This window comes from Microdochium trichocladiopsis, assembly GCF_020744255.1.
Source record: "Microdochium trichocladiopsis strain MPI-CAGE-CH-0230 chromosome Unknown B0I36scaffold_4, whole genome shotgun sequence".
Lineage (NCBI taxonomy): Eukaryota > Fungi > Ascomycota > Sordariomycetes > Xylariales > Microdochiaceae > Microdochium > Microdochium trichocladiopsis.
The window spans coordinates 345,405-358,254 of record NW_025763547.1 but is presented as its reverse complement, the minus strand read 5'-3'; the positions used below and the strand labels follow the sequence as shown (position 1 = coordinate 358,254).

At 56.2% G+C, this 12,850-nt stretch overlaps 5 protein-coding genes across 5 annotated transcripts; 2 read left to right on the top strand and 3 right to left on the bottom strand.

The window, feature by feature from the left end:
- Positions 1 to 24: 24 nt before the first annotated feature.
- B0I36DRAFT_361442 (uncharacterized protein) lies at positions 25 to 649 on the bottom strand (the record flags this gene model as incomplete). Its single annotated transcript, XM_046158475.1, has 3 exons — positions 25 to 151; positions 227 to 301; positions 450 to 649. 3 exons carry the CDS (start codon positions 647 to 649, stop codon positions 25 to 27), a joined length of 402 nt encoding a protein of 133 aa, XP_046013494.1.
- Positions 650 to 2,286: 1,637 nt separating this feature from the next.
- B0I36DRAFT_347845 (ankyrin repeat-containing domain protein) lies at positions 2,287 to 4,308 on the top strand (the record flags this gene model as incomplete). Its single annotated transcript, XM_046156617.1, has 1 exon — positions 2,287 to 4,308. One exon carries the CDS (start codon positions 2,287 to 2,289, stop codon positions 4,306 to 4,308), a length of 2,022 nt encoding a protein of 673 aa, XP_046013493.1.
- A 401-nt stretch (positions 4,309 to 4,709) lies between these two features.
- B0I36DRAFT_361440 (uncharacterized protein) lies at positions 4,710 to 5,132 on the top strand (the record flags this gene model as incomplete). The annotated part of the gene is made up of 1 exon (XM_046158474.1): positions 4,710 to 5,132. One exon carries the CDS (start codon positions 4,710 to 4,712, stop codon positions 5,130 to 5,132), a length of 423 nt encoding a protein of 140 aa, XP_046013492.1.
- An 814-nt stretch (positions 5,133 to 5,946) lies between these two features.
- Positions 5,947 to 8,395, bottom strand: B0I36DRAFT_382691 (putative C6 transcription factor; the record flags this gene model as incomplete). The annotated part of the gene is made up of 5 exons (XM_046160931.1): positions 5,947 to 6,619; positions 6,676 to 7,023; positions 7,093 to 7,406; positions 7,472 to 8,158; positions 8,219 to 8,395. 5 exons carry the CDS (start codon positions 8,393 to 8,395, stop codon positions 6,013 to 6,015), a joined length of 2,133 nt encoding a protein of 710 aa, XP_046013491.1. The 3' UTR covers positions 5,947 to 6,012.
- Positions 8,396 to 9,502: 1,107 nt separating this feature from the next.
- B0I36DRAFT_347842 (uncharacterized protein) lies at positions 9,503 to 10,133 on the bottom strand (the record flags this gene model as incomplete). Its single annotated transcript, XM_046156616.1, has 3 exons — positions 9,503 to 9,729; positions 9,852 to 9,960; positions 10,011 to 10,133. 3 exons carry the CDS (start codon positions 10,131 to 10,133, stop codon positions 9,503 to 9,505), a joined length of 459 nt encoding a protein of 152 aa, XP_046013490.1.
- Positions 10,134 to 12,850: the final 2,717 nt, after the last annotated feature.

Genomic DNA, 12,850 nt, shown 5'->3' with positions numbered 1-12,850 from the left:
TGGACTCGCGCTCCGTGTAGCATGCTAACGCTCATAGGTGAAGCTGCACCGCCACGAGCTGATGACATCGTTCCAAGCAAAGTCTTCCAGGTTGCGATGCCTGTCGTCATCGTAAACCGGACCGCCTCGGTCGCCAGAGCAGTTACTATCACTAGCGTTTGGATTTTGGTGAGTGCTTGCTTTCTTCTCGATGCCGCCTATGCCTGTCAGAGAAATGACTGCTTACCGATAGATGAAGCAGTAAATAAAAGGATCTGTGGTCTTGACCGAGCTGATGGCGTCATTCCAGCCATTGGGGGCGCTGCGGTATCCGATTGTGATTAGTCTGTGATCGTGCTATGTGGCTGCTAGATGCCCTCTAGAGTAGTGTGGTCTTTCCAGCAGAGGAGAGAACAGCGCAAGTGACTAGGTACTCTGCGACATGCCACCAGCAGCTTCACCGCACTTACTTGATGCAGGAGCCGAGATTTGCTGGATAATCCAAGCAGTCTTTGAAGTCTGCGTGGCGACAGACTTTGAACAACAAGTCACGCGCTTCGAGCGTGATGCCGTTGTCATCGCCACCAGCAGCGGGAGTTCGAGGGGAACTTGGGGCCGCGACAGCAGTGCTGGCAGCCACGAGTCCGAGGAGAATACTCTGTATCAGCATACTTGGGGATGAGTTCCGTACGAAATGGCGCATATGGTGAAGTCTTGGGCATTTGCTTTGCTGCTGACAGTCTGTGCCTTCTCGGGCCAAAATCGCCGGCGGACCTCTTGAGCTTTATAGTGTCCAAAGAATAGGGCAGCACTTACTGAGAGGGCTGACGAAGGCTCTTCTGGACTGGGCCCGGAGCTGATCAGAAACTCGAGTATTCTTCCTGTTGACAACACAAGACCGACGTGCAGCGCTGATGATGCCAGCAAAGTCATTTGCGCATCCAGTCGCCGAGCGCATAGATCAACAATGTCGGCATGCACGACTATAAATCCACCCTTGCACCCTTCACCCCAATTCTGCCTAGTTAATGCCCCCGACATACTTTGTGAGACCCAGTCAATGTGTGCAGCATACTCCCACAGCCCCAACAACGACCCATGGTCACCTTGCTGACGCCAACACACGACAGAGCGCTGACGCAATCTGCTTTTTCCAACAGCACGAGATCAAGTGCGTAAAACCTGGCACCAATCATATCGAATCAATATTCACTCACCTGTCGGTTCGGCCCTCGGCCCGACCCGCCATCAAACAACGGTATTGTGCCGAGCCCTGCTCGATATCGTTCCGTTCTATTCTTGCGGCTGGCCAGGGTGTATGCGTCATTGTGCTTGGTGTGGCTGACAGTATTGCAGTAGCCGTAGAAACTCTGTCAAGTAAGCCTGGATCCCAGAAGAGATCTTGTCTTCCTGGCTGTCGTGGTCTCCGGTGTGGTCTCGATCGAATATAACGAACTAGATCCATATTCGGAGTAATCGTGATGCTAGTTCTGGTGCGAGTGGTGTTTCTAACACCACGAAATTGGCGCAGTGCTAGAACAATGAAGAAAGAGAAAGAAGAGCAACAACAAACTGTTGCTGGCTCAGTGTCGTCTCTTACTTAATTGATAGCGACGTTAGACTGCTCCCCATCGGACCACAGGCTGTGTCATTATATCACAAACTTGCAGGCTGCCTCAAGAGGGTGGCGGCTTTTTGAACACTCGGTGTAATCTCGTAACTGGGCGGCTTGCTTTCCTAGAACACAGTCATCGGCCCCCCATGAGCATTTGGCTACCAGTCGATATTTTCGGTTTATGCTCGTATGAAAGTCGAATCAGCCATCAAAGCAGCCCAGAATGATGATTCATTCGATTTCCTGTCCACCTTTGAAAAAAAAGAAATACTCTGCGAGAATGTCCAAGTTGAAGCGAACCCCGATTTGCGTTGACGACAACTCTTTGATCCCTCATGACCTTTTCAATCACTATGGGTGCCATCGAGACATTTCGCATGAATCGCGTACAGACCCCAAATTCCAAGATTTGCATCATGCAACTCTGACGACGACCACACTCCGCGTCTACCATTTGCTTTACGCAGGCCAGGAGCTTCACGATCTAGAAAGTGGTCAAAGCGATAGCGAGTGCTGTGAATCATGATTCCGCGACATGGGTCCGTCGAGCAGCAGGCAGCAGTACGTAGCTGCAGGGGTCGCCCCTTTCCCACAAATGACGGGAACTCCACGATGCGCAGTGTGAACTTGCAAGGCAATCCACGTTTTCAAGCGGCAGCAAGATACTGAAGAACCAATCCCGCGCCGCAAGAATGGCCGCCGCCCAAGCGAGCTTCAGATGCTGGTCAGCCCTGCCCACAGAGCTGCTCCGGCTCATTGCCAATAATCTATCCAGCCGCGACGCGCTTGCCTTTGCAGCCACCGACCACTTCCATCACGAAGTGCTTGATGAGTGGGCGTGGGCTCGGCATATCCGCTCAGAGGATGACCCTCACCGCTACCGACCGCTGTGGTGGGCAGCGAGCCAGACCGCGTCGCATCCGTGTGCCCTCCGCACGGCAGAGCGCGCTCTCCGCCTCGGCGCAGACCCAAATGCATGCGTCGAGGAGAAACCCGGTGAGCGGCAACCGCAAGATGGGAAAACGCCGCTGCTTCTCGCTGTGCAGAGCGATGCCGCCGCCATGGTCCAGCTCCTCCTCGCCCATGGCGCAGATCCATCGCTCCCCGGTCCTTGGTTCACGCCGCCGGTCACTGCCGCCGCTAGCGAGGGCAAGCTGGTCGCCCTCAAGGCTCTCTTGGCCTGGGCCGTTGAAAACGAAAGGACTCACATCTTCGACACAGACAGCGATCCCGCGGGCAACACTGCGATCGGCGCGGCCGCCGTCATGGGCCAAGACGATGCGGTGCGAATGCTGCTCGACCACGGGGTCCCTGTTGACCTGCGCGTCAGCACGGGTACCAACTCCCATATGGGGATGGGCGACGGCTGCACGGCGCTGTCTCTCGCGCTGTCCATCGGTCGCCGGAGCACAGTGGCCCTGCTGCTCGATGCAGGTGCGGACCTGCTGCTCGTTGACGACCAAGGCGCCACGGTGCTCGACAAGGGCGTCGAGATGGCCGCCTCGGGCACGATCAAAGGCCTGCGGGACAAGGAGGCACGCTTCGCGGCTGCCCTCGACCTGCTCAGATACGTCCTCGAGGTCCAGCGGCAGAGATGTCAGGCCGCCGACGCGCGGATCAACGAGCAGGAGGGCTTGGTGTGGCTAGGCATGACGCAGGCCCAAGTCTACAGGCTGCTCCTCCCGTCTCGGCTCTCGGCAAACGTGCTGCGCGTTCTCATCGAGGCCGGGATCCCTGTTGACACCCAGTGTCCTCGGCACGGCACCACGCTGCTATGGGAGATCGCTGGCAACGACGGGCCCACCATGTCGCTGAGCGGCATGCAGAAGACGAGGGCGGACATGGCACGCCTGCTGATCGATGCGGGCGCGGACGTCAACGTCCTTGGACACAAACCAGGCGGCTGGCCAATGGACAACAGCCGCAAGACACCTCTTGGGCGTGCAATCCAGGCCGGGTTCAGGGACGTGATAGTCTTGCTGCTCAGCCGCGGCGCCGACGTCACGCTCAAGGACGCTAAAGGCCGTGGTGCCCTCGCTACTGCGGTTAGCAGGCCGATGCCGGGCTTGCTGCAGTTGCTCCTCGACCATGGCCGCCAGCCCGACGGATCGCTTAGCCCTGTGATGAAGGAGCAGCTGGAGCTCAGGGACAACTTGGGCCGGACGCCGCTCCTGCTAGCCGCGACTGTTCGCGGGGAAGGGGCAGTGAGACCAATGCAGATCCTGCTGGAGAATGGCGCCAAGGTTGACGTCCAAGACAGGTACGGCGGCACGCCACTCTATCATGCCGTCAGCAATAAATACATGGTACACCTTTTGCCAGCGCTCGCTGCGAAAGGCGCCAGGATTGACACCCAGGACCCGAACCGGTCGCTGCTGCTTTCCGCCGTCCGGAACGGCGCCCATGAGGCGGTCCCGGTCCTGGTCGCCCTTGGTGCAGATGTCGACCTCGTGCGCACCTTGCCCGACGGGTTGAGCCTCACGCCGCTAGTCGAGGCGGTGCATGGAGCCGATCTGCAAGGTGCCGAGGCTCTGCTAAAGGCCGGTGCGAGCCTGCGCAAGGCATTCCAGTGCGACCCCGGCTTGCTGGACTGCTGTCGAAAGCAGGGGGACTCGGCGATGGCGGATCTCCTCTTGGCGCACGGGGCGGCGGAATGGGACAGCGGGACGGCGGTGACAATCGCTAGATTCTTGCGACCCGTGGGGAGGAGGTGACCAAATTGACAGCTTCGCGGTGATGGAAGTGCTATTTGGCGTCAGCCCTTATTCCGTCCGCTGGCGTCACTGCCAGTGACATGACGCCAGCAAACAGAATGAAGGTTCAGCACGGAGCGCTGCTTCTTGGCAACAATGACATAGCGAGGATTAGTGAGTGAGAAGAATCATCTTAGGCCTTCATATAACTTCTACACTTGACACGCGCCGAATAATAAGTATAAAGTTGGCCATCTCCCCCAGCTTTTTAGATCATTGAATCTGAGCATCGCACCACGATTCATCAGCATCTCAGGCTTCTCTACACTAGTACCAAAAGGTATTGTTCAAGTGATCTAATGTCTTGCCGTATCTGTCCTCTACTAACTAACAAACCTCAAAGCAAACCCTTATAACGAAAAATGCTGGCTTCCTACTCGGTCCAGACTTTGAGTCTGTTCATGGCCCTCGCGATGGCCGGACCTGTCCCCGATCCCGCTCCCGATGCGATCCCCGGACCCACGTTATCAACCGTCGCGACGAACAATATTGTCATCCCCAATGCAGTGGAAGTGCCAGTCAAGATCCAGTACTACAAGGACTACGGCTGCAAGAGCTATAACGTCGAGTTCACCATCACTTCCGGCAACTGCTGGAACTACGGCTACATCGGCACCCACTCGGCCAACGCGGTCGGCTGGCCCGACAAGGACGGCAGCGCCTCGCTCATCTGCACCTACTTCTCCTCCAAGGACTGCCAGGGCGCGAACCACGAGGTGTACCGCGACGTGTGCGTCAGCGATCTTACCCGGTTCGAGAGCATAGTTTGCGACTATTACCCATAAGCACACTATACGATGGCAGAGAGAGGTGGAAGAAAGGATCAATTCGCACTGGATAGACAGGGCAGATAGACAAACTGATACGTCAGGCAAGCCGAGTCGAGGGCCTGGGAAACTATTCATTTCACTTCGCGACACTCGCTAGCCATCTCTTTACCAAAGTACAAGAAGCGCGCTGCTTTATAATGCCAGCCTCTGGAATCTCTGGAATCTGACATGATAATTCATACTGGCTCAACGCGAAGAGGCGCCTTGCTTGTGATGCACCTGAAGCCCCTAACATGCCCACTGCTAAGGTATTTCCGTCTATGGCTTGAGAATGCGACGGTCCTGACGGTCACCAGAACTTTTTCGCAAATGCAGCGACGGAGACCGGTGGAATTCATGGCAATGGTTATCTCGAGGCGAATAATTCGCGACGCTATAGGGTATTATGACCGGCGCCTGCCAATCGGCTGTTGACACGGGAATTTCTTCAATGATGCGAGCGTGAAGATTAACCCCGGCTGGGTACGGTGGCGTTCAAATTCTTGTCCAGGCCAGACATTCGCAGTGGTCAGCTCAGACAGAATAGTTGGCGAATGGCTGACCGTCTCATATCTGGCCTTCTTTCATTCGTTCGGTGAACTAAGTAGGGACTGCGATCGGCAGTTTCCGCTGCGTGCTTGGCACCTTCGACTTTGCCAAACTCAGAAACCGGCCTGGTATCTAAGCCTTGGTGTACGTGATCACTTGTGCTGAAAGCGCGCCTGATAGCGCGAAAGATCCACTGGAAAACGGTCTAATTAATTAGAATATTCAGATCAGGCATGGTCCTTGTGAGTTTGACGAGGCATGCTGGAAAGGGTGGCCCGGAAAACACACTCGGCCTACCGTATCCTTCTCAATCGGTAGCCCCTTCGCTTTTCGTGCTCGGGTCTGCTGCCATAGCATTGACGCGATTGCTAAGTTTCAAATCCTCAAAGTCCTCATCCATTCCGACGACACCAATCGGCCAGGCTGACCGTACATGCTGGGCAATCAAGGACCTGCGTGCTCCGTCATCTCGCTCATTGCGCAGAGTCAGATATCCCTGTAAGATACTGAGATCCTGAGCATCCATGCCGTCCTTAACCATGTGAAGGACCGCCTCGGCTAGGTACGAGTTTGCAGCCTGGTCATATAGACCCTTGGCGGCGAGAATGATTGTCGAACGCTTTGCGTCTCGAACTTTATCATCACCTGGCGTGCCTTCTATGCTCTCGGCGGCGAGCTCCTTCAGACGGATGAACGCGGTATAAGAAAGCAGCTGGATCATAAAGATGTCATAAAACTCCGACCCATGATGAAGGTAGTAGATTCTTAGCAGCACCTCCAATCGATTCTTTGCTTGAACGAGGATATGGCTTGGATCGAACTCCTTTGGTATGTTGAACATGCGGGGCTGTAAATCGCTCTGTGATGCCACAACAGACTCGAAAATCATGATGATGATGTTGTAGTAATGCATACTGGAGCATGGTCAGCTATATCAGACGGTGTGATATCGAGAGTCCGTGTGACTTACTGGAGTTTGAGCTGATGGGGATACTTGATGTTTGCTGCAGAGAGCTCCCTGGGAAGTCGCGCATAACAGTCCATGATCTTCCTCCGGAAATTCATCGCCGCTAGGAGAGTAAGATCTTGTGGATTCTTTCTCGCGTTGAAAGAATATAATGCGAACTCGTTCACAACCGCCCGGAATTCAGATATGGCCTTGAACGAATGGCCAAAGTTCATGGGGAATAGCTGCTCATTCGACGGATATCGAAGCCATATTTCTCCATAAAAGCCAGTGTCTGTATCAGGATCAGATAACGGGACTGTTGGAGGTCGATCCAGAATTGGCAACAGGAAGACATGACAACTGTGGACACTGTCGCAGTCGGGCTTATTAGAATCCTGCTCATCTCCACGTCCAACTGAACAAGTCATGGTAACGTACGCTTGTAACCCAAACACGCCCCAGGCAGTCATCGTGCGGGATATTTGGGATTTCCTGTCCAAAGACGCACCGGGCTTGGAAAAGAGATCAAGCGCGCGAGCGCCGCGAACCGCATGTTCGAGGTACATGCTGCCGATCTCGTCACATGCGTTCGCGTCGTTGACAATGGAAAGCACAGCGGCGCCTTGTACGTTGGTAAGTTTGATTTTGCCCGCTTCGAGCTCGAAAAGGCGTCTGCATTCGGCCAGCAGTCGATACTGGAGGCTTTGGGGGTCCCAAAATGCGGCACGGTTAGGAATGGCTAGGTGACCATGCTGTGGTATAAGTGGCTGTCAGTCCATTCGTACAGAAGTAAGACCAGGTTACGGGGGAAGCGTACACATGTAGATGCCAGTATTGCGTTGACCAGGAAAGGAGAGCAGAATTGTTCCCGGTTGGCCACCATGTCGTCCAGAAAGCAATCCTTGTGGAACTGGGGATAAAAGACATATTCGAACTGGAAATAGGTCTGCAGAAGGCGAACAAAGAGGGCGTTGCCCTCAATGACTGTGGTCCATGCAGACGCCTCGACGAGATCGAAGCGGGGATCGACGACCTCGGCAGCATGGTACGGGACGAGACTCGGGTCGTTCTTGGGTGCTGCAACGTCATTGGCGGGTGCCTTCGTGTGCTCTGTAAGAACACTAGCTGACTTGTACAGGGCCGAATCGAGGTAAGGGTTGCCATCGAACAGATATGCCGGCATCTGCCTGAGGTAGGGGAATGTGTACAGCATTCGCGTTTCTGGAGCCAGGCGAAGCTGGAGCAGTAGGTCGCCCTCGCGGATGTGGCGCACAACGTCTTGGGCGTCACGGCCGGTGCGGATGCGCCGGTAGATCTCTGTGGCCTCGGCTTCGGATTTGTCCCTGACCGCGTCGAAGAGCTGCTTGTACACATCGCGCTCGCGTTCGACCTCTGCAACTTTGCGCTTGAGCGTGTCATGGGATTTACTGGTCACGGGAACCGGATATGTGCACTTGACTCGGCGAGCCATGCATCTCGTACACGCCGGAGTGCCACCGTCACACTGGTTGCAAGTCAGTGTCCCAAGCTAGGGCCCAGAGAAAACAGAGGTAGGAACTCGAACCTTGACTTTCTGCCGGCGACAAAGCTCGCACGCAACCCGCTGGCCCCTTCCCAGCTCGACGCCACCTGGAGCAGGAGGAGGGCCATCAGCACCACCAGCATCACCGGAGACTGGGAGTCGTGGCTGTATCGGGCGGAAGGCCCGCTTGGCCACGCCGGAGCCGGGAAGTGCCGCCATCGACAGCCAGGGACCGGATTCTGGGCCGGCCAAGACGCGCGTACCTACCGACACTGGGTGAGAGAGTGACCAGTCAGGTCGGGGGCGTCCGTGTCGAGCTGACAAGAGCAAAGGTCGCCCGCGCCCTGGCTGCCAGTGCTGAGGAGGCTCGAAGCCATGGCCGTGGCGAGGGACATGCAGGCGCGTGCCTGCAATGACGAGCCTCACGGGTCATGCCGCCTGCAGGGAGTGGGTGGGACTGCAGGGGAAAGGGAGCGGAAATCTATCCGCTGCTGTCTTGGCCGATGCTGGGGACGAAGCAGCTGGGCGCAGAGTGCAGACAAACACAGGTAGCTGCTAACAATTTCCCCATCCGCTCGGAGTCCCACTTCCGATCTCAGATCCAATGCCGTCGGATCCAACAGTGCGCCCACCATGTGGCACGGACCACATCACACCACGAATCACGCACACGCACACGGACCTATGCGCGTACCCACACCTCATCCGCACGCACAGTGGAACCCTTAGATATTACTGCGTCGACACCGCTGCTACCATCACTCAGGCCAGCATCGCCAGTGGCAGCACTGCGACCAGGGGAGCAGCCAAGGCCGTCTCTGGCAGATGTTGTATTCAAGTATCCTTTCCATTACTCAGTCATCAAATGCGGGGGCTTACAGTCGCTCGGCCACCGACATGTACATCGAATTTAACCTGGGCACGGCCACGTCTTCATCAGTAAATCAATACTGGACCCAGAGGTATGTTCAAAGAGCCCATAAGGCTTCGGTACTAGAATATTGAGAAAATGCAGGGATCTGAGCCAATAAGGTCTGTTATGTTTGGAGATACTTCGTTTGCTCCGCAAAATAGCAGCCATTTCGAAGTACTTGTGACCGTCACAGTTACTTGCCACTGCCGCTTGGTAAATTGGAGTTATCGAGGGACTTCGATGAGCGCCAGGATAACGTGGGACGCATTTGTATCGGAGCCTTATGGGGCTCCCCGAACTACAGCCTTAGTTAAGCTGGTAGAGCCCCGACCTCTCACATAGTCGTGTCAGTATATTCATTAAAATGGTAGGGGATGCTAAGGAGAGAGTTGAGAAGGAGCGACATTGCGACATTATCCGCGCTTTCGGGGGACTCTGTCAGACTGGGCCAAAGCTGCTGCTTTTATCCAACGAAAGACTGCACTATCGACATTTGAGTCGGCCTTGCGCAACGGCATGGCCTGTGATGAGCGATGAGCAGCGTCGAAGCCGCTGTATGCTTGCTGAGGGTAGGGTGGAAGGGCAGAAGCAGGAACCGCTCTTATGAGGTGCCAATAGCCATGTTCCCAGTTGTAATGGACTTCGTACAGTATGCTTCAACCGCTCTCATTGCTTCACTCCTCCATCCCGTATCTGCATTAATAGAGATTGCCTTACGTGACGGATCGCAACAAGCATTGCCACGATACTGTCATGACTCACATGTATGAGTGGCCTGTCTGGAAGAGTCCAGCATCGGGCACAAGTTGTTGGCCTTTCCCTTTTGCTGCTTTGAATCTCTGTCTCTCGCATAAGGCATAACATAGAGGGCCTATCACCCATATGATATTGGAGCCTACATCTGCAACTTGCCTCCAATACCTCCACCCCGGCACCGACCCAATGAGTTCCTACCAGGTAAACAACAATTCCTGAAGACAGAACGGGAAATTTGCGGGCTAATTCTACTAGATGGGATGAAGAAGCAGCAGCACGCAACGCCATTCTGGGGTGCTTGAGCCATATGTAGAACGATTCAAAACCGAGGGGAGAACGACACCAGCTGACACACTGGAGCCACCTCTGAACATTTCACAGCCACGAGACCTGGTACAGGACCTGTATGGTGACCTGTACGACCGCGATACTGTCAGATGACACCGCACCGGGCCATGGGCGCAACTGGCTCACAGTAAGGGCCATCTGGCGATACGGTGGCGCCGCGACGTGGTTTCGACTTATCTTGCTTGACACCGTTTATGTGGCCGGCCTTGGAATATTGAGCGATGCAAAGGTTCACCAGAACGCTATCTAGCATGGGAAAGTCTCCCGTGCGCTTCTCTGCACCCGCGAGCGAAAACACCGTGCGGGGCAAGCCGTAGCATTCCCCTCTGCCAAGCACGACTGCGGCGGTGATCACTGCAGATGCAATGCTACCTCAGCGGAGGGTACTCACTGCCAGATTGCCGACAGGGACGTCAAGCAAATGTAGCATTCGCGGCTACATATGCCGCAATCCCCCTCAGAGTCGCCACGCGAAATGGGCGGGCCGCTGGTTGGTAGAGCACGGAACTCCGCAAGCCGCAGACGAACTCCCTCCGAGGACCATGGGGGCCAGAGCACCGTCGGTCGCCAATTCCATGGTGTGGAGAATTGGGTTATGATGGCAACCATGCATTATAGAATTGGCATGGTTCTCGGGAAAAAAAGTCTGCCCGCGCGGCTGCCGACCTCGGGCTTCGAGTCCGCTTATCAAAGTGAAAGATCCCCGCGGTGTAGTCTCCCAAGCCTTCATAGAGATTGCAACAAAAGTCACTCTACTTCTTCCACTCAAGCACTGATTCCGGACGTTGCGAAGACGACCCTCGTTGCAACAGCGCTGCTACTCGCGAGCAGCGTCACAAACATCGCCGCTTCGTCCACTTCGTCTCTTCAACGTGAACGCCAAGTCAGTTCCGATGACCCTCCCTATCTCCAAGAACTGTTGGGCTTCCTGGACAGCATATCGGAGGACCTGTAGGAGGTGAACAGCGCGCTGCACAAGAACCCAGAGCTCGGGTACCAGGAACACAAGGCGCACGACCTCCTCGCTTCATTCCTCGAGGCCAGGGAAGGGTCGTACGTCGTCACCCGCTCGACGCACGGAATCGAGACGGCGTTTGCAGCCGTAATCTAGGGGAGTCCGGAGAGAGGCCTGTTGTTTCCTTCAATGCTGAATACGATGCGTCTCCTTCGTAATTACTGCAAGCATGCCTTACGCTTATGTAGCTGGCTCAGCAAGAAGTCGCTAATCATGGGCGAATAAGACAGACGCTCTGCTCGGTCTTGGGCATGCCTGCGGCCACAATCTCATTACGACAGTCGGCCTGGGGGGTGCTCTGGCAACTTGCCGAGATCATGCGAGCCCACCAGCTCCCAGGCAAGGTCATTCTCTTCGGCACTCTCGCGGAAGAAAGTGAGTTCTGCCTCCTCCGGTCATCACAAAGGCTCCACCCCCCCCCCCCCCCCGCATAGTTTCAAAGGAAACCTGACAGCTAACACATTCCCTCTCCTCTCTATCTGCAGGCCTCGGCGGCAAGATCAAGATGCTCGAGGCGGGCGTCTTCCCCAACCACACGATCGACGTGAGCCTGAGGGCCCACCCGACCGTGGGCGGCGGGGGCTGTACGCGAAGCACTTTGCGGCCTGCTGAGCACCAACGAGGAGACTCTGCCGGAGATGCCTATCAACGACACATGTCGACATTCCCAACTTTTCCGTCCAGATTCATGGTGGTTATCGTGCTTGGGGCTCTGGACCGGCGAAACCCGCCGGGGGCACCCCGCCTCCGCACGGGGTTGGGGTCGTGGTTGGAGAAGGCCCAGCGACTTTCCTGATTGGGGCATGCCCTGGAAGTCCAGGGGGCGCCGCTGGCGGCTTGGCACCTTCTGTCCTGGCTGTCGCCGTCCTCCGATGGCCGGGCCAGCAGCAGGCAGACCCGGAAGGTGTCGTCCGCTCTGTTGGGCAGGCTGGCGCATGAATGACCCGAGTCAGGACGACTGTACTGTGTCGGGAGGGATGGCCGAAGAAGCGAGAGCGCTGAACTGAAGTCGACTGGAGCATGGCGACTCGTCGAGATAAGGCCTGTAACTGGGGGGGAACCCGCCCCTGCAGCGCCCATCTGTGGGGTGACGTCTGGGCTGGACGCTTACTGTAAGCGAACCAGATCCTCGGTCCGGGTGCTTATTGGCCTCGAAGGAGAAGCAGAGGAAGGTGAAGGCGACAACAGCACGACACAGATACGCACACACACACACACACATGCGGCCATCCGTGCTCCTCCCGGCAAGGCCAAAGATGAATTGGATTGACGCGACCAACATGTGCTGGACTCTGTGCTGATGAATGGATGGACGTGGTGGGGCCAGCGATCGGCGGCGCCAGCCTATTTCTTGCGCGCTGGTGCGCACCTGGCGCATTTGGCCTAGCCTCGACGGGCTCAGCTCCCCAACACCAACCGCCGGCCGTGATCGTCGCTCGTGATTGTCGTGTTTCACAGGCTCGACAAGGCACGCCCTCGTCCTCCTCGCCGCCGGACACCGGGGCCCTGTGCCTGCCATCGCCAATCAGAATCCTCTCTCCTCGCCAAAGCCCGGCTTGGCATGCCCGCCAACAACGTCAGTCGGGATGGCCTCGGCTCCTGTCAGCACTATTAGAGCTGCCCGTCTCCCGCCTCCGGATGG